Source organism: Lampetra planeri, unplaced genomic scaffold (genome assembly GCF_965212315.1).
Source record: "Lampetra planeri unplaced genomic scaffold, kcLamPlan1.2.h2 scaffold_115, whole genome shotgun sequence".
NCBI classification, from domain to species: Eukaryota; Metazoa; Chordata; class Hyperoartia; order Petromyzontiformes; family Petromyzontidae; genus Lampetra; species Lampetra planeri.
In genome coordinates, this window is record NW_027613862.1 from 102160 (window position 1) to 123623 (window position 21464).

General features: G+C 51.4%; 1 protein-coding gene and 2 long non-coding RNA genes across 14 annotated transcripts in view; all 3 read right to left on the minus strand.

Annotated features, from left to right (window-relative positions):
- Window positions 1-214: 214 nt before the first annotated feature.
- Window positions 215-21464, minus strand: part of LOC144738757 (uncharacterized) — a 71368-nt gene continuing 50118 nt past the window's right edge. Inside the window, exon 2 of the long non-coding RNA XR_013589312.1 lies at window positions 215-2159. This is a non-coding gene — a long non-coding RNA (uncharacterized LOC144738757). The remainder of the gene's footprint in view (window positions 2160-21464) is intronic.
- The window catches only part of LOC144738754 (uncharacterized), a 57823-nt gene continuing 36573 nt past the window's right edge, over window positions 215-21464 (minus strand). Inside the window, exons 5-9 of one of the 12 annotated variants that reach the window (XR_013589309.1) lie at window positions 8688-9159; window positions 7099-7258; window positions 5227-5278; window positions 4916-4980; window positions 215-2884 (exon numbers count right to left, since the gene is read on the minus strand). Coding sequence is in view for 9 of the 12 variants with exons in the window: in XM_078621746.1 (XP_078477872.1) it covers window positions 5234-5278; window positions 7099-7258; window positions 8688-9159 (677 nt within the window). In the remaining 3 variants the exon portion in view is untranslated. Of the gene's footprint in view, window positions 5284-7098; window positions 7259-8687; window positions 9160-19485; window positions 20517-21464 lie in introns of those variants that run through there. The other 11 variants (XR_013589310.1, XR_013589308.1, XM_078621752.1 and 8 more) reach the window with 11 other exon arrangements.
- Window positions 11286-18882, minus strand: LOC144738756 (uncharacterized). Its single transcript, XR_013589311.1, has 2 exons — window positions 12880-18882; window positions 11286-12798 (listed from the first exon to the last, which is right to left on the minus strand). It is a non-coding gene; the product is annotated as an uncharacterized LOC144738756 (long non-coding RNA).

Genomic DNA, 21464 nt, shown 5'->3' on the forward strand with positions numbered 1-21464 from the left:
CTTACACAGCTCACACACAGTATACAAGCTCACACACAGCTCACACACAGCACACACACAGCTCACACAGCTTACACAGCTCATACATAGCACACTCAGCTCACACACAGCACACACACTATACAAGCTCACACACAGCACACACACAGTATTACAAGCTCACACACAGCTCACCGCCGGTCAAGACTCAACGAGCAGAGATAATCTGTTGATGCATTTTTGAAAATTTTATTCCAAAGTTGAGAAACGAGAGCATTTTCACTTTCAGAAAAACCCACCGAACATTTTGTACACTTCGGAGTAACCATCGCACGTCCGAACCATCTTTTTTTAAATTTTATTTTACAGTATCACAAACGATTAGAAAAGAAGAAAAACAACACAGAACACTCATCTTGTGTTTAATAAATTATTACAAAAAAAACCTTGAACATATTTTCACTCTCTTTAGTCTTTTACATCTCGACCAACACTTGAGAGAAGAGAAACGAAACAACAAATTTTCTTGGTTCTTTCGGTAAAGTCACGTAGAAGGGAAGTAATAAAATAAAAAATGACATGACATAATATTTTATATTTAATTTTTATTATATTATTATTTCCATTCTACGTGACTTTACCGAAAGAACCAAGAAGATGATAATGATTGTCGATTTAAAGCTTTCGTGACTGCAGGGATTCATCTTCTTGGTTCTTTCGGTAAAGTCACGTAGAAGGGAAATAATAAAATAATAATACAACTTAATAAAATAATTCTCACGACGTTTCGGCCACAACGCAAGCAGCCATCCTCAGGTGAAGACCAGGTCTGTCGGAAAGACAGCGTCTGAATGAATGAAAAATATTAAATAAATGGGGTCATTCAGACGCTGTCTCCCCGACAGACCTGTTCTTCACCTGAGGACGGCTGCTCGCGTTGTGGCCGAAACGTCGTGAGAATTATATGTTATTATGTTTCATTTTTATTATTTTATTATTTCCCTTCTACGTGACTTTACCGAAAGAACCAAGAAGATGAATCCCTGCAGTCACCAAAGCTTTAAATCGAAACGACAAAGTTTTAACCCTTTGCCTTTCAGTTTATCCACCCCCCCCCTTAGATGTGGACAGAGTAGACGGGGTCAAGTGGTCCTGCTTTCTCTGGGGGTGCACCCGAGACTGAATGTTCATAGGACGGAGTGCCTGCAGCAGCAGCTCGCTCATCCGAACCATACTTCACCACGCCGGCTCAAGTGCGGCTTTGGCGATGGCTGGCGGTAGTAGTTGCGGTAATTTTTGCAAGGCGCGGCAAACCGGCCCACGGTATCACGCTTCCGCCGAGATTTGAATCGCATGGGAATCAAACTCGGTGGGGACCTCCGTTGAGGCCGTGTGAGCGCGTCGTACCCCGGCCGCCGATTTGTTTGACGCGCCACGGCGAGTCGACACCGACGGTGGCTTGTGCGAGCGTGATTCGAACTCGGGTCGCCGTGCCTCGCAGTGCAAAGCGCGAACGACTACCGCGCTCCCCACACATACGGGCACACAGGCACACGCACACACACTCTGTATGAAGATACACAGATCCCCCCCCACGTAGCCCTGAGAGACTGTGGGGTCCGCGTGCTGTTCAGCGAGCACCGACGAAGGCTGGTACGGCACACGATGGGGGCGGGTGGCCAGCACCACGCCCGACCGCCTTTGTCTCCCCAGTGGTGATGTTTACACAACGTATACTGTGTATATGCACGGACATGAACACATACCCAAAGACACAAATTTCCCCCCGTATAGTCTCTAACAGATTCTAGAGGCAAGTGCTGTTAGCGAGCACCTATGAAGGCCGGCACGGCACACGAGGTGGTGTGGGTGGCCAGCACCACGCCCGACCGCCTTTGTCTCCCCAGTGGAGATGTTTACGACACACCGCACCAGGTAGTCATTTGAGGCTGAGTCGACCTAGGGGAGGCCGGGGACCGGTTCAGATAATCGTCACTGGTGTTGGCCGTGAGCGGGAATCGAACTCGGGTCGCTGGGTTCATAGCGCAGCGCGCTAACCGCTACACTACCGCTCCCCACATAAACACACACACACGCACACACCTACAAGCAACAACAACCGCCATTCGCCACTAAGTGGCAGTGACATCACCACGGCGCTTGTGCCAGGCCATGTGCACCTTGAGGCTACCACGTGAAGTGTCGAACGCCCGCTGGCAGGAGGTCACGGGGCAGACCCAGCAGGTGCCACGAGTCGACTGACCGAGATGACTAGCCGATGCACAACCTGTGCCTCCTACTGTGCCAACAGCATATATATATACACACACGCACCGACACTCATACATATCATCTGATTATACAATGACAATCACACAGGATTACCAGTCCCTAATCTTTGGTAATCTGATTACAATACCGCTGTTTGTGTGCGTAGCGTGGCGTGCCGTGTGTGCCGTGGGTGTGCGTGGCGTGCCGTGTGTGTGCCGTGTGCGTGCGTGGCGTGTATGTGTGTAGCGCGCGTGGCGTGTGTATATGCGGGGAGCGGTGGAGCAGCGGTAAGCGCTGCACTACGAATCTGGCGACCCGAGTTCGATTCTCGCTCACGGCCATCAGCAGTGGCGAATATCTGAACTCGTTCTGGGCCTCCCCTGGTGCGGTGTGTAGTAAACATCGCCACTGGGGAGACAAAGGCGGCCGGGCGTGGTGCTGGCCGCCCACCCGTTCGTGTGCCGTGCTGGCCTTCATAGGCGCTCGCTAACAGCACTTGCCCCAACAGTCTTGGTGGTAAAGGCTACACGGGGGATCTTTGTCTGTGCGTGGCGCGCGAGTGGTGAACACAATCGAAGGGGTTCCCAGGGCGAAACGTTCACCGCCCCATCCAGGTACCCACAATGCCTTGGAGCTGCGGATCACAAAATCAACCGTGGCGTTACTGACAATCGACGATTAACAATTCCGATTTAAAGCTTCTTTCGTGACTGCAGGGATTCATCTTCTTGGTTCTTTCGGTAAAGTCACGTAGAAGGGAAATAATAAAATAATAAAAATAAAACATTATAGAATAATTCTCACGACGTTTCGGCCACAACGCAAGCAGCCGTCCTCAGGTGAAGAACAGGTTGTCGGAAAGACAGTGTCTGAATGAACCCATTTATTTAATATTTTTCATCCATTCAGACGCTGTCTTTCCGACAGACCTGTTCTTCACCTGAGGACGGCTGCTTGCGTTGTGGCCGAAACGTCGTGAGAATTGTATTTTATTATGTTTCATTCTTATTATTTTATTATTTCCCTTCTACGTGACTTTACCGAAAGAACCAAGAAGATTAACAATTCGTCATTTAATTACGGGCTAATGATACATTTTTACAAACATTTGAAAGTCACAATCGAATCCAGGAAGACGAAGTTGCAAGTCGGCCAGAACCAACACCGAAGGTCATCCAAGCTAACCCCGTGTGCTCCGTCACAGAGATGTTGGACAACTCCACGAATGAGCGTCATTATACGTGCGGCAGGAAACCCCCCCGGGGTGCCCGGATGAAAACCCAACGCATACAAGGCGGTGGGGGGTCAAGACCCAATCCCCGCACGAATGGAAATTATCCTCACATATACTCTTAGTTCTTTCGGTAAAGTTACGTAGGTAAAAAATGAAATTCAAATGAATAAAAATAAAATAATAAAAATCACGACGTTTCGGAGGCAACACAAGTCTCCGTCATCAGGTGGGACCGTCACATGTTAATTTCATTTTTTACCTACGTGACTTTACCGAAAGAATTAAGAGTATGAATCCTTGCAGTCACGAAAGCTTCAAATCTAGAATTATCCCCACTTGCCACCCCGCCATCATTCCCTATAGAACTAAAAGCTGAACAATTACAGTCATTGGTTCTTTCGGTAAAGTCACGTATGTAGAAATAAAATACAATTTTAATAAGTCACAAATAAAATTAATCACGACGTTTCGAACGCAACACAAGCCGCTCATCAGGTGAAAATGGGGTAAAACACACAGCGAGGGAACACACAGGGAAGGACATCACACACGGAGCACACACAGAACGGCAAACTGCACGGAGGCAAATACAGCAAGGAACTTAATGCGATGCAAACCAGTCGGCCAACAACACAGTTAGACACTAACCTGGTTGACCACGTATTTCAAAAGACTGCTATTTTCACCAGGTTATGCTCACTGAGCTGTTTAAGCTCGTTTGTCAGAAGCGAGCTGGACACAAATGATAGCTGGGAAATGTATAGCAGCAGCAGCAGCCGAATACTCAAAACACGTGACGTTGATTCTAAATGTGGAGGGGGAAAACCGGGGGGGGACCAGGAGAAAAATATACGCGACCACGGGGAGAGAGAGACACGCAAACTCCAAATATACAACAGGCGTCACAGGGTCGGGATCGAACCCACGACCACCTGTAAACCAGGCGAGGTAGTTAACATCTCACTATGGAGAGAGAGAGACACGCAAACTCCAAATTTACAACAGGCGTCAGGGTCAAGATCGAACTCACGACCTCCTGTAAACCAGGCGAGGTAGTTAACATCTCACCATGGAGAGAGACACGCAAACTCCAAATATATAGCAGGCGTCAGGGTCGGGATCAAACCCACGACCACCTGTAAACCAGGCGAGGTAGTTAACATCTCACCACGGAGAGAGAGAGAGACACGCAAACTCCAAATTTACAACAGGCGTCAGGGTCAGGATCGAACCCACGACCTCTTATAATATACCAGGCGAGGGAGTTCACATCTCACCACCGTGGCGGCCTGATCCACCCTCTACAGTGCTGCATTACAGGCCATGTGCAGTAGCGTAGCCACGACCGACAGGGTACAGGAACAGATGAAACACGTGGAGCGGGCTCACGTGGATTGGACTCAGGAGGGAACTCACGTGGAGCAGACTTACCTGAAGTTGACCCCAGTGGAGCGGGTGTTGGTGGTAGGGGTCTGATTGATTCTTAGTGTGATTCACTGCACCACACACACACACACGTGCCACACACACACGTGCCACACACACACAAACACCCCACACATACACCGCACATCTCACACTCCATACACACCTCACACACCATGCACATCTCACACACGTGGGATGACCCCACCAACAATAAAAAAGACACCACAAACACATACGCACCACGCCACATACATACGGCACACACCACACCTTCACACATAAACCACGCACACTTCCACACAGTCGACACTCACTGTGCCTTCAAGTCCACGAGTCTGCATCGGGACCCAGATCAGCTACATCCTGCTATTCTGGAAGACACACAAAAGAAATTTGAGCAAGAGGTTAACATCTCGCGGAGGGTGACACACTCACGCTTTGCGACTCGTTCAAAGCATTTCACCTGGAAACATCGCGCGAGATGGAGCATGTTCATTTAACACATCGACTTTCGCGATCAATATCATCCGTAAGAGTTTTTTGGGGTTAGTCACCTGGTCAATCACCTGATCAGTCACCTGATCAGTCACCTGATCAGTCACCTGGTCAGTCACCTGCTCAGTCACCTGCTCAGTCACCTGCTCAGTCACCTGCTCAATCACCTGCTCAGTCACCTGGTCAGTCACCTGGTCAGTCACCTGGTCAGTCACCTGGTCAGTCACCTGGTCAGTCACCTGCTCAGTCACCTGGTCAATCACCTGGTCAGTCACCTGATCAGTCCCCTGATCAGGTGACTGCTCAGTCACCTGGTCAGTCACCTGATCAGTCACCTGATCAGTCACCTGGTCAAACACCTGATCAGTCACCTGATCAGTCACCTGATCAGTCACCTGATCAGTCACCTGGTCAATCACCTGATCAGTCACCTGGTCAGTCACCTGATCAGTCACCTGGTCAGTCACCTGGTCAGTCACCTGCTCAATCACCTGGTCAATCACCTGATCAGTCACCTGGTCAGTCACCTGATCAGTCACCTGGTCAGTCACCTGCTCAATCACCTGGTCAATCACCTGATCAGTCACCTGGTCAGTCACCTGATCAGTCACCTGATCAGTCACCTGATCAGTCACCTGGTCAGTCACCTGCTCAATCACCTGGTCAATCACCTGGTCAATCACCTGGTCAGTCACCTGATCAGTCACCTGGTCAATCACCTGCTCAATCCCCTGATCAGTCACCTGGTCAGTCACCTGGTCAGTCACCTGCTCAATCACCTGATCAGTCACCTGATCAGTCACCTGGTCAGTCACCTGATCAGTCACCTGGTCAGTCACCTGATCAGTCACCTGGTCAGTCACCTGATCAGTCACCTGGTCAGTCACCTGGTCAGTCACCTGGTCAGTCACCTGCTCAGTCACCTGCTCAGTCACCTGGTCAGTCACCTGATCAGTCACCTGGTCAGTCACCTGATCAGTCACCTGGTCAGTCACCTGGTCAGTCACCTGGTCAGTCACCTGGTCAGTCACCTGATCAGTCACCTGGTCAGTCACCTGATCAGTCACCTGGTCAGTCACCTGATCAGTCACCTGCTCAATCACCTGCTCAGTCACCTGGTCAGTCACCTGGTCAGTCACCTGGTCAGTCACCTGGTCAGTCACCTGATCAGTCACCTGGTCAGTCACCTGGTCAAACACCTGCTCAATCACCTGGTCAGTCACCTGGTCAGTCACCTGGTCAGTCACCTGGTCAGTCACCTGGTCAGTCACCTGCTCAGTCACCTGATCAGTCACCTGGTCAGTCACCTGGTCAGTCACCTGATCAGTCACCTGGTCAGTCACCTGGTCAGTCACCTGCTCAATCACCTGATCAGTCACCTGGTCAGTCACCTGGTCAATCACCTGGTCAAACACCTGCTCGATCGATCACCTGCTCGATCGATCACCTGCTCGATCGATCACCTGCTCGATCGATCACCTGCTCGATCGATCACCTGCTCGATCGATCACCTGCTCGATCGATCACCTGCTCAATCACCTGATCAGTCACCTGCTCGATCACCCCGTTCAATCGCCCGGTCATCCACACACCCACACACCCCCACACCCACACACCCCCAGCACCCGCCCCTGTCAACCATCGATGAGTCAGCCGGCCAGTCGCCCCGTCGACACAACCCGGTTGCCCACCTGGTCGTGCACCTGGCTTGGCGCGAGGCCATTCCGCGATGCGGCCGCCACCGCCGCCGCCACCGCCCTGTCGTGCGAACTCCGGCAAACGTCTTCGAAATCCTCGGCGGAATCGCCGAAGCCGTGGTAGTGGCCGAAGGCGTAGAAGTCATCGTTATCCCTGTCGGTGGGGGGGGGGGCAAGCGACGGCGTCGTCACTTATTAAGTTCGCTTGCTTGCTTAGGACCGTGCAAATTTTTCGGTCGTTTTTTTAACCCACTTCCCGTGATCCAATCGAGCTGACATTTTGCACGCAGACTCGTTGTGCATGACAATTTATTTTCGTGAAAAATGTTTTCCAAAATTTTACACTTTTTAGGAAATAATAAATTATATTTAATTAGCAATTGCTTAATGGTGCCAGCCATTCATCTGACCCATAGGTGGCAGCCATCTCAAGCCAGAGGACGAGAGGACTCTAGCCGCCACGCATATAAAGGATTTATAGTGAAAAACTTTGTTTTTACGGGTTATACTTGTTTTTGATTACCACCAACACAAAGACAAAGACCCTCCCCACCCCACCCCCCCGCATGGCCTGTAACAGATTGTTGGGGCAAGTGCTGTTAGCGAGTAGCACCTATGAAGGCCGGAGCGGCACACGACTGGGGTGGGTTGCCAGCACCACGCCCGGTCGCCTTTGTCTCCCCAGTGACCATGTTTACTACACACCGCACGAGGTACTCATTTGAGGCCGGGTCGACCCAGGGGAGGCCCAGGGTCGGTTAAAATAATCGATAGTTTCGTAACGCAGCGCGCTGACTGTTATACTACCAACACCACCGTCATCATCGTCGTCGTCATCGTCGTCATCATCGTCGTCATCATCGTCGTCGTCGCCACCACCTTCGTGGGCATCTCGACCACCACCATCAACGCCGACTGGCCATCAGCAACACTCACAAAAACCTTCACACCAGCACCACCACAACCTCCATCAACACCACTACCATCACCATCACCACTACCATCAACACCATCATAAACACCTTCACCAACACCATCATCATCATCATCAACACCACGACCATCATCAACATCAAGAACACCTTCATCAGCACCACCACCATCATTATCAACACCACCACCACCACCACCTTCACCATCAACACGGGAGCTTTTCTTCCAGTATCAGAGTATGAATAAAATAGGTGTTGATATGTTCAAGCACCAAATATAAACATTTTGCAAGGAATCAAGTTACTGCATTAAGCACACACGGTACCTGTACTGAACATGCAAACAAAAACATGCACTGATAATATATAGCATTGACTTTGAAATTGATTTGTCTACACCAGAGACAGCCTTCTTTAGGACCTCATCTCACCAGCGTCAGACCAGAACGCTAAAAGGCGAACCACCACCATCATCAACACCACCATCATCATCATCATCAACACCGCCACCATCATCATCATCATCAACACCGCCACCATCATCATCACCACGAACACCACACTACCTCACCACCTCACCATCTCCTCACCGCCACGCCACCACCACCACCACCACCACCGCCACCACGACCACCCAAAATCAACAATCACCTCTCTCCGTTGTCCAGCCAACCCAGTCTCTTTGGCCACAGAGGTCTCTGTTCCACCATGCTGCTGGGACTACCGTTCTGATGCAGTTGTCCAAACAGCACGGGAGGGGGGCTACGCTCGCCCTCTCGCTCACCATCCTCGCCCCCTCGCCCACACTCCATCCCGCACTCCGCCGCCCCTCCGTTGGCGAACTCCATTACGTTGGCCGAGGAAAGGGAACAGGAATCCGTCCCAGGAATTGCGGCGCCCGTTTCCCCACCACCAACACCGCCGCCGCCACCGCCACCACCGCCACCACCAACCCCGTTGGTGGGATCCGCCTGGGGCAGTCCGCGTTCCGCGAGGCAGAAACCCGCGCCGTGTCTTTCCGCGCCGGCACACCAGGCGCGCTCCGGTCCGTGGAGAATGTAGGGCCAGGCGTTCGCCACCAACACCTCCTCCTCCTCATCATCCACATCGTCGTCGTCGTCGTCTGAATGGGAGACACGAGGAGGGGGCCGGAGAGGGGGGGGGGTGGAGGGCGTGGGGGTAGTGGGGGAGTCGCGACCAGCGACCAAAATAAAAAACAACACAAACGAGCGATTAGAAAGGTGAAGGTGATGCGGCGAAAGCAAAGAGCCGATCGCGCGTGTCAGGGTTTCGGGGTTTCTATTTTAGCCGCGGAAACACCCGTGGGGGCGCCGAGTGGACGGACCGCCAGGGCGCTAAGCGATTCGCTCGCTCCCGCATCGCTCGTCGCTGGGAAAGAATGGAATCCACGGCGATTCTGGAGTAGCAGGGAGGCTCAATTCCAGATGCCGCGTTGTTTTGCTGCAGCGTCCTAGCCGCGCTCGTTCAGTCACCGTCTGTAAAATGCGTGCTCTTACCTGTAACGGGCTTCAGTCAGCATGTCTTGTGTCGTGTGTACGTGAGTCAGTCTCCGTCCGTACGTTCGTCCGTCCGTACGTACGTTCGTCCGTACGTCTGTCCGTCCATACCATGGGCATCACGATCGCAAAGGCTGCACCTTAGCAGGACAAATCTCGTCAAATCATCTGCGAGCTCGGTACAGACAGAACCAATCGACTGCACGTCAGCGATTAGCGTTAACAACAAGGAGCCGATTATTTTATTTCGTCATCGACTTTTTCTTTTTCGCGATTGACTACTCCCGGAAGGGGGGCAACCCACCGCCCGACACACCTCGAAAAACCCCACCCCCATAACTCCCGAAGGAGGGAAACCCCCGCCCAAGCTACAACGTGACACGCGCACCACATCACCTCCCGTCCAGCGGCACAACGTCGATAAAACAGACTTTTTTTTTTCATTTTTCTGCCCCAAACTTATCCCTCGCTTTGCCCGATCTCGGTCGAGGAAAGCAAATGGGGACTACGGCCTCAGGCCTACTCATACACACGCGTCTACAAGTCGCAGGAGGGGTGGGGGCTCCCCCCCGCCCCCCCCCCCAGGTGGTGGAGCACTCCCAAGTACAAAGAACCACGGATTCATCTGTAAAATCAGACAAAAGCACAACGAGAAACCAGAGTTTTAAAGACGAGAGGGGGATAAAAGGAGACACGCACACACACATGCGCACGCACACGCACGCGCAAACACGCACACACGCGCACGCACGCACACACACGCGCACACACACACGCGCACGCACACACACGCACACACACACACGCACGAGCACGCACATGAACGTCGGCCAATAATTGTCAAACATCAAAAACAGCAAAAGAAGTTCCAAAAGGTGCGTGCGAGTGCGTGCGGGTGTGCGAAAGGTGCGATAGTGTGTGTGCAGCGTGCGTACGTGATCATGTGCGCGTGCTTGCGAATGTGTGTGCGTGAGAATGGCGTGTCAGTGCGCGCGTGATTGCGTGGGAGTGCGTCCGTGCGAGTGTGCGTTAGTGCGCGTGTGTGCGAGCTTGTACGCGTGTGTGGGTAGTGTGCGTGCTTATGAATGTGTGCGTGAGAATGGCGTGTCAGTGCGCGCGCGAGTACGTAGGAGTGTGCGTGCGTGCGTCCACGTGCGTGCGAGTGTGCGCTTGTGAATGAGCGTGCGTGCGCGTGCGAAAGGTGTGTTAGTGTGTGTGCGAGTACGTGCGAGTGTGTACGAGAGCGTGTGCGCAAAGTGTATTATTAGCACGTACGATGAGTCTTGCTGCGTGCGTGTGCACGAGGCGTGTTGGTTGGTGCGTGCGTGCACGATTGTGTGTGCGCGCGTGTGGGTTGGTGGGTACGTACGTTCAAAACAGGCGCGTGTGCTTGCATGGGTGCGAGATGTTGGCGTGCGTGCGTGCGCAGTGCCCGCATTCAATAACGTTACGACTTTTAAAACGGCTCGTTTCCTTGCAACCGCTACAGACAAACCCCCGGTTCTCATCATCGATTTCAACGTCCTTTATTATTACTGTGTGCGTGTGGTGTATCTGTGTACACGGGGCGAACTTCTGGCAACTGTTGTCAATGTTTAAAAATCATCGAGCCGGACACGCAGTGGTGGGGGTTGGGGGTGGGGGTAAGGGGCGGGGGGGGGGCAGGGCCCCCCTTCCCCCCCTCCGATCGTAGGGACAACGCAAGCAAAGTCGGGGGCCGCGGACACGGTGGTCAGCAAAACTTCCAGGCTTTATTTCGCGATTAAAGCGCCGAATGCAGGACTCTACCCCGCGCGACGCTACCGACGTAGACCGCCGCGTCGTAACAAAAGGGGGCCGGGGGGAGGGAGGGGGGTGCGCGCGTGTGTTCGGGACATCGGTTGCGTGAAGCAAAAAAGTACAAAAAAATGAAAAAGGGCGTAACAGCAGTAACGACGGCTCGCGAGCGATCTCGGTGGAGACGCTGCCGTGTCGGGTTTAACAACCGGCGGCGACGACGTCGGCTAGGAGGAGGTGTTGCCTGTGAACTGGCCCGACCGACGGCCGTGGGCACAACAACGGATTTGGCGCACGACGCAAACCGACGGAGAGGGGGGCGAGACAAACAAGCGGAGCTCACGTCGCGCCCGTCGCTCAAACCGTCCGGTCGTGGGCGATCGGATCAACCCGTCACACCATCGTAACAGATTAAAGACGTTCGATTTTTTTGGGGGGGGGGTGGGGGGGGTTTGTGTTTTTAACTTTACACTGGGGAGGGGGGGGGGTAACAATAGAGTCACAAAAGCAGAGTAAACAATCCGTTTAGAAAAAAACAACGGCGACGATCGTACGATCGAAAAGGTCATCATCATCATCACCACCACCACCGCCACCTTGGAACGCGAGTGCAAAATATTTTATTTCTTTTTTTCAATCCGCGTAGAACGGAATTTCAAAATCGGGGAGTAACAAACGAAAGTTGACACGGGTCGCGGCGGTTTCGTAGCACGGCGAGCAAATCAATGCGATGCCACACACACACACGCACGCACACACACACGCACGCACACACACACGCACGCACACACACACGCACGCACACACACACGCACGCGCGTGACACAGCCAACTTGTGTACTAACATTTGCCACACAAGCTGGTGTGGGGTCAAGGGTCTGTGTGCGAAATCCGGGCTGGATTTGGGTCGCGGGACATTAACAGACACACGTACACACGCACGCGCATACACACGACCGCCAAAGATAAAGAGTTTAATATTTGAAAGCGATAACAGCTGCTACCACGAACACGCTCGTGCGCGCACACACACACACATTGACAATCCGGTCGGTATACCTACACACTAAAGACGTTCAAAAGGGTGGGTCGGTGGGTGGGGAGAGTTATGCGCGCTGACGCAGAGAGGGCAGCGAGCGGACTCGATGAGGTGGCCGTGTGCGAGCTCTCACTACGTGGTCCCCATGCAGTGAAGTGCACTGAATTTATCATCATCATCACCACCACCATCGTCATCATCATCACCATCGTCGTCATCATCACCACCATCGTCGTCATCATCATCACCACCATCATCATCATCATCACCATCGTCATCATCATCATCACTATCGTCATCACCATCGTCATCATCATCATCATCACCATCGTCATCATCATCATCACCATCGTCATCATCACCCACCGCCATCCATTGTCATCACCATCATCTTTGTCATGATTACCACCATCGGAATCACCACCACCACCTTTTATCATTGTCATCATCATAATGGCCATCATCAGGATCTTTGTCGTTGTCATCACACCACCACCATCACCACCACCACCACCACCATCATCATGTTTGTCGTTCTTCCACTGCACCTCTGATGAGCAGGGTTGGCTACGTACGGTGCGAAAGAAGTTCACCGTACGTACGCACATCACCGCCACCACCACCAACAACATCATCATCATCATCACCACAATCGTCAACGTCCCAAGGCTGTAATCCTCGCAGGAGATCTGTGTCACTGCTCACTCCACACAGAGCACCCCAAGCTCACGTTGCCCAAATGAATTCCCCCATACGTGGTGACGTCAGTCGATCGATCGCTCGACCGACCAAATCAAACGCAACCACGGACACAAAGCGGCAGGAGTTAACAATCCGTTCAAAAACTACGACAAAGACTCATCTTCTTGGTTCTTTCGGTAAAGTCACGTAGAAGGGATCTCCTGCGAGGATTACGTAGAAGGGAAATAATTTCCCTTCTACGTGACGAAGAATTTCCCTTCTACGCGACTTTACCGAAAGAACCAAGAAGATGAATCCCTGCAGTCACGAAAGCTTTAAATCGAAATTTACGACAAAGACGATGATGTCCGTGAAGGGTTGAAGGTCATCATCATCACCGCGGGACGATCGCCTCTGTCTCTCGCTCGCTGCGATGCATGCGGAAGGCACTGGGCAGAGGGTTCTCGGGGGACAATAAACTAGAAAGTATTTTTATTTTGCCAGGTAAGGCCTACTAAGCTAATTAGGTCTTTTTCAGAAGCGACCTGGCCACAGACGATAGCTCAACGAAGTGGTCTTATCGTCATCATCATCATCGCGTGGAAATGTACAGCAGGAGCCAAAACACTCTTAAAACGCGTGACTTTCCTTCTAAACGCGGAGGAGAAAAACTCGGGAGGACCCAGGGAAAAATCAACGCGACCACGGGGAGAGAGACACCGCAAACTCCAAATATACAGCAGGCATCAGGGTCAGGATCAAACCCATGACCTCCTGTATACTAGGTGAGGTAGTTGGCATCTCGCCACCGTGGCAAAGGGGGGTTACTCGAGATTTCACCACATTTTTTTTGTTTCTTCTCTGACTCCGTACCCCCCTTACTGGACATCAGATTTTCTCCAGGATAAATAACATTTTCCAAACATGCGCAAGGCACTGGGGGGGGGTGGGGAGGGAGCCGGCTCTCGGGACGATGAGTCGGAGTGGGCGCGCGGGGGGGGGGGGGCGGTTACTTAAGATTTATCCGCAAATTGTAAATTTTTTCTATTTCAAAAAGTTGACTTTTATTTGTAGATTTGTTTTAGTGTTTTGATTACCTTTCCTATACGCTTGCACTCGTGTCGTGTTTTTGTTTGTTCTATTGTTAGTTTTTGTAACGGTCTTACCCCGTCTGGACATCTGGAAAGAGCTTCATAGCTCATCGGATTTTCTCTGAGATAAATAAAGTTTGTGATTTTTTCTTTCTCCCACTCCAGCAATCCTCCTGCCCCCGCCCGAAAATTCTGAATTTATCTATATATTTTTTTAAAGAATTCTACAGCTATCAGTGAACGTGGAAACGAGAAGACAATTTCATAGGATTGAAATATGCGCGACGGCGTTAATCTACCGCTCGTTAAACTTTGATAAAATAATAATTGATAAATGTTTAACCTAGCGTGGTCATCCCATCATCACTCCTCCGTCAGAACAACGCTTCCTTTGTACTTAACGCGAACACAACGTTGACTTTGGTATGTTGAAGCAATGGGTTTACGGCAAAAGCAAGCGTAGCTGTTTCACACGCGTGTGGTGTGTGTGTGTGGGGAGCGGTCCCGGGCCTTCCCCTAATTCGACTCAGCCTCAAATGAGTGCCTGGTGCGGTGTGTAAACATCGCCACTGGAGAGACAAAGGCGGCGGTCGGGCGTGGTGCTGGCCACCCACCCCCTCGTGTGCCGTTCCGGCCTTCATAGGTGCTCGCTAACAGCACTTGCCCCTACAGTCCGTTCAGGCTATACGGGGGATCTTTGTCTTGTTGTGTGCGAATCGGGAGTATGAAGAGAAATATAAAAGGGCTGCTTAAGAGATTATCGTGGGTGGAATGACATAACGTTCGGTTAAGTTGATTGGCGCCGGTGAATTTTATATCCGTGCAAGAGAATCGCACGTCAACCACACAATCATCGTCATCATTGTCGTCGTCATGACTGCAATCACCATTCGCATCATCATTATCATAATTATTATTCGTATCGCTATCATCATAATCAGCATCATCATCATCACCGCCGTCACAATCACTCAGCCACGATATCGAAAATCACTGGACGCCACGATTGTCATCATCATCATCATCATCGCCACCAACGTTATCATCGCTATCATCGTCATAATCAGTCATCACCGTGCCCATCCACATCATCAGAATCAGCAGCTTGCTCATCATCGGCATCAGCTCTTGATTTTTTTTGTGAAAAGCGACAACTCCCACTCTTTACACTTTCACAGGGCAGGGCCAGTAGAGATGAGCGCGCCGCTCAGAGTTCGATCGGAGTTTTTATTTCATTCGTCGACGCTTTAAGAGGTGCAGCCCCTGCAAGTTCTGCTGCTGGCGGAAGGAGGCTTCCCCCAACCACCTCGCTGGAAGCTCTGGGGGGTAGGGTACACGGCGGCCTAACGCATCCAACGCCAGCCAGACCGTCTTCGAAGAAGCGGTGGGAGTTCCCACACTTTACTCCACCGTTGCTACGAGAATGCGCACCGCAATCGATTGACTCAACTGCGGCGAACCGGCTCCGGTTTTTACACCGCTTCCCTTTTTGGTTGGGCTTGGTTGAGTTTGGTTGGTGGTGGGGGGGGGGGGGGGGGTAATTCAAGAATTTGCGCCGTCGTTTTAACTGCCCACTCCGGGAGATTGGAATAGCTATCAATCCATAACGGTTTACCCGTATTCTTGTACATGGGAAATTGAGTTTAGGTTCATATGGCGTACAGCCCGTTTCAAAACGGGCAAAAAAACGAGTCTATTTTTTTTGTGTGTTTCTCCCATGTGATGGGACTTTGTAAGATGAACGTTGAGATTTATACGGGCACGGGGTTACCAATAAGTTCTGAATTCGTCTGTAATAAGATACGCACTGATAAGGGGTTGACAGGTATGGATTGGATATAACCGGCAACATCTGGATTAGACGTAAAAATATGGTTACCAAAAGTTACGCACCTGTGCAGACGACTCAAGAATAGTTTTTTTTATCCATCCAGTCATCGCTTCCTTCCCTCTGCATCTACCGCTGCTTTTGACTGACACCCGGACCTCCAAGGTAAGCAAGTGTGGAATTATTGCGTGATAGGATAGGGGGCAACCAAGCACATTGGTATGTTGGAGAGCCAAGCCACAACATTTACAATCAGAGGCAAGCTTGGCTCTCCGACACACCGGTTAGTGCTGTACTAGTAACGAATTTCCACGTTCTGTTGACGTGACAAACCTTACTAATTGGCCGTGTTGGGTTTTGGCGGGTTTACCGACACATTTATATATTTAGAACGTGAAGAACCAGTGACATCTACATCTACAGGAGATTAATACAACCTGTAAAGCCTTTCCCCGTGTTTAGTGTACACGCCGTACAGCGTGTTTGGAATCGACAGGAGCAAAGTTGGACTTACGAACAAATTGACTTCGTACCTCTGGAACCTAACTCGTTCGTAAATAGAGGAGTCCCTGTACAGCAACCTGGCCATCACGAATGATAGCAGCTGCACGAAGTGACTTACCATCATCATCGTGTGGAAATTTATATCAGCAGCCAAACGCTATTAAACGCGTGACGTTGATTCTAAAATGTGGAGGGGAAAAACCGGAGGACCCGGATAAAAATCCACGCGACTACGGGGCGAGAGACACACAAACTCCAGATATACAGCAGGTGCCAGGGTCGGGATCGAACCCACGACCTCCTGTATACCAGGCGAGGTAATAAACATATCGGCACTGCGACGCCGTCCCCTGACCCTAGGCTGACCATGAGAAACACCGCATCAGCAGCAACCAGCAGGTCGCGTTTTTAAATGGACGGACGATTTTTTTTTTCTGCTGCAACAATTGTTTTCTCAGGTCTGTGCTTTTCCAAACGACTCCCCCCCCCCACGCACCCCTCTCCCTCCCTATAGCGAAAAGAAAATAAACAATAAGAACCCGATAATCGAGCCTTTTTTTTTGGGGGGGGGGGGAGTTAGATTGCGTAAATATAAACGTGACGTTCAACCGTTAAACCTGCCACAACACACGGGTTTAAATAACATTTATATTTACGCGATCTAACCCGAAAAAAACCCTCTATTGCGGATGACATTGGTCGTGAAAGCCCTACAGCTGCGTGTCAAAACAACATCCCGGCAAGCAACGTTTATTCTTGTGCTTGGGGCACCACGGACAGAAGGATATCACTAATTTATTTTGGATCCTTGCTTTGAATACTTACACTACCACGATGACCAACGGGATAAATATAAACGGGTGTGGAGAAAGAAGAAGCCAGTTCGAATTCAGCCGTGTGTAGGTTTCACTTCCAACATTCTGTCCAGGCGAGAGGTTATGCCCCCAACAATGTTAATAACATCATTATGATTACACTTTGTTTGACTCACTGAGTCTCAAGTCTGTTGTTCAGGAGGGTCCTGCCAAATTTTCGAAGTAGCGGGTGCAGGAGGAGAAATATGGCTCCTGTGTGTGTGTGCGTGTGCGCGAGATCCCAATTGAGAGTGATTTGCAGTGTAATATTTCAGCGTTGGGACGTGGTTTTGGCACAATACCAGTTCCACTGGGTGTATAGTTAGTGTGTGTGTGTGGCGGTGGTGGTTTAGCTATGGGAAGGTACCTGGAGAAACTGGAGAAAACCCATGCAGAACGATGGGGAGGCGGCGGGGGAGATGACAAACTCCACACGCGGAAATGTTTGAGTCGGGAATCGAACCCAGGCCCTCGCGGCTGCGAGGCGGGACCATGAACACTGCGCCGCCTCTCTGCTTAGCAAGAACTTAGTTCAGCGTGTCCGTCGCGTCCAGTCAACGACAAACCCTGTAAACTGCGAGTCTGTGGATTTCATTTATCGCGGACCGAAATCGCACGGTCATCGTTTCACCACTAAATCGTCGACACTGCCGTTTTTCAACCGTGTGTGTGTTTTTACATATATAGTTATTTACTTTGAACCAAGTCAATCGGTTGACGGTGGCACGGACGCAAAGAAATCATCGCCGCGACCACCACCGTCATATTCACCACCACCACCTGTCACCATCAGCGCCACTGACGAATAAAAGACGCAGAACTCGCATCACTCAGCGACATGATTAGAGTTTGTAGCGCGAGCTGATGAAGACGGTCATTGGCCCGATACGTGCCGGTCCGCAAAAAGTGTGCGAGTTCACCGATTGGCTGGCATCACACTAAGCCCAGCTGACCAGACACAGGCGGGACAACTAAATGACATCCAAAGACTCGGACGGAAGAAACTCCTGCAGCTTGTCGATGACCAGACCACGACAAAAAAAAAAAACGCCGAACAAAATAACTCTCCTCGCAAAAGTTACAAATTGTAAATTCGCGCAGGCGGTGATGGTCTGCCACCGTCGGACGCTGAACTTATAGGAAGACGGGAGTTGAGAAAACCGACGGCGATTCCTAGCAGATTTTTATTTTTACTAGGCAAGGCCTCAATGAGCTACCGTATAGCTGTCAGAAGCGATCTGGGCCCATCACAAATGATAGCTGGAACCTATTGTGATTTTGCACCGTCTGTTGATTTAACGTTCCTACCCCGTGCCCCTACTGGACATCTGTGAAAAAGAGCTTTACAAGCTCATCGGATTCATCCACTATAAATAAGTCATTCTGATTGTGACGTAGATTTTTTTTTTAGTCAGAAAGTAGGGAACGACGGTGTGCGTGCGTGTGTGTATGTGTGTAGTCTTTGGTAATCAGGCTGAGACCATCAACTCACTGCACAGGAGGAACTCCCCGATGTGTAATCGATGTGGCTGGAGGGCCATGATGGCCAGAGGTCGCAAACGTACCCAGCCGGGTACGGGTATCGGGTACTTGATTGCGACCTCTGGGATGAAGCCATGTTGCAGGCGCGGGTGGGTTGATTCTAGGAACTTGAATTGTGAGAAGAGACAAGACGTTGGGAAATGAGTGACAAACGGTGACTCACCAGTGACTCACGGCCTACCCGTACCCGCCGCACCAGGGTCGCAAACGGGTACCCGTACCCGGCCTGGCTACCCGTACCCGGCCGGGTACGGGTAGCCAGGAATCGGGTAGGGTATCGGGTACCCGGTTGCGACCTCTGATGGTGGCTGAAACCCGGTTTTGAAAGCCGCAAACCTCGGCGGGTGTCGCCGATTCGGCGGCCACGAAGGTGTGGCGCTTCAACAAATTTCTTCCCGGCACACTTCAAAATGCGGTGCCGTTCTCAGAGTCGAACCGCGACTCCGGATCGCGAGGGGTCTGTCCGTCGAATCGCTGAGAGCGGGTGGGGGGGTGGGTCAAATGATGCGCATCTACCTCGGCAAAGCGGCAGGTGAAAAGTCGCCTTAAAGTGATTTTTCACGCCGAATTTCAAGCCGCTCCGTGAACATGGAACTATTTTTCCAACCACTATCATGATCGCTTGGGATAATATTTATTACTTGTAACAGATAAAGGTAAACCCTACAGACGTACATGGCAACTCATAGACTTGCATAGAGACCTGGACTTACGTAGACCCATAGACTTACACGGACTTACATAGACCCAGACATGCATACTGCTTTTTTGTGTTAAGTCTGTTGTCCTTTCCCCACAACTCTTGATTAGCACAGTTGGCTACGTACGGTGTGAAAGAAGTTCAACAAAGATAGAGGTACAGAAACTCACATACTTAGAGACTTGCCGAGACCCACAGACAGACATTGACCCATATACTTACAAACCCATGTGTGTAGAGAGACCCATAGACTTACATCGACCCACGGACTCGCCGACATAGAGACCCACAGACGTACAGAGACCCACAGACGTACAAACCCGCAGACGTACAGAGACCCACAGACGTACAGAGACCCACAGACGTACAGAAACCCACAGATGCACTATGATCCAAAACAAAACGTGTGTTCCGGATACGTCTGAAAATTTCGTATCAAGGCGAGATTTTCGGATTATTTTTTTTGGGATTAACCCGAAAATCGGGAGCACTTCCCCCCACATTAGTGCACCAGTTGACAGCGTGCCAGAGGCACCAGCAATCACCACCAAAACCACCACCAAAACCATCACCAAAACCACCACCGCCCACAACAGGGGGGCAGTGGGGTGGGGAAACGACTCTGCGATCAGAAGTCATACGCGTAGCCGCCCACGCAACGGTACGACGCCTGCAACGTGGCGCTGGGAGCCACGGCCACGGCAGCGACCTCCGCGTGGTGAGCGCCGCAACCATCCGACACGGCCATGGCCTCGTCGCCGCAATCATCGCCGTTACGATGATTGCCGCCGCCGCTGCCGTTGTTGTTGTTGTTGCTGCCGTTGCCGCCGTTGTGGTTGAGCTGCTGCTGCTGCTGGTGGTGGTGGTGGAAGAAAGTATCTTCCTGCCACAGGCACTCCCTGCCGACGCCGATGGTGGCAGGGGTCGGCGTAGGCTGAGGCAGGAAGTCTGCGCGTAGAGTGGTGGGGAGGTAGGTGGTGAGCGGTTGTGTGCGGTTGGGTGCGGAGGGGGGGACCTCTTAGTAAAAAAAAAGAGTACCTAGCCTGGTACAAAAGGAGCCGTGGAGATCGGAGGCGGCGGTGGCGCCGTCAGACTCACACCCGTGAGCGTCTTACGTCGGCAACAACAAAAATGTTCGGAACTGCGGCCCTGACTTGTGCGACGTTCCTTGGTGGGCCCCTAACGGCTTCGGAATCCCGGTTGACGATTCAAATTGCCCCCTTTCGCCAAAAGTCTAAACTTTACGTCTACGAATTATGCCAAGCAACACTCGTCGCCGACTGACGCTCGCTGCAAGAACCACACACACTGCACACCGGCTGTTACGCAGAGACCTTCCTCAATTTCCGAGGGTGGTCCAGAGCGATTCTTTTTTAAACCGCTGCGGGTGGATTAACCCGGGGGGGGGGGGGGCGGCTAACATTGCGTAACGGGTTCGTGGCAGACAAAAATCACATTTTAACGAGAGCTGAGAGAGAAGTGGAGGAGGCTGCAGGAGGTCGAACGGAATTTAAGCAGGAGCACAACGCAAGCAATCAGCCACACGACGGACACATCGCAAACACAACACGAACACACACCAAGCGATACGTGCACACAACACAGACACACGTACCACACAGTACGTATAACGCATGCACCATGTAAAAACACACAGCAGACAACACACCCACGTACCATTTACACACGAGACACACATGCACACCACGCCGGACAACACAACACACACAGAGCGAAAACACAGAGGCAACATGCAACACCACATACGCACAAACACACACACGTACGCCGCACACACATGACGTGCCACAACACACACGCCACACGCACACGTTCAAACACATACCATGTACACGCACATACATAAAAGACAAAACACACAGGACATCAGGCACG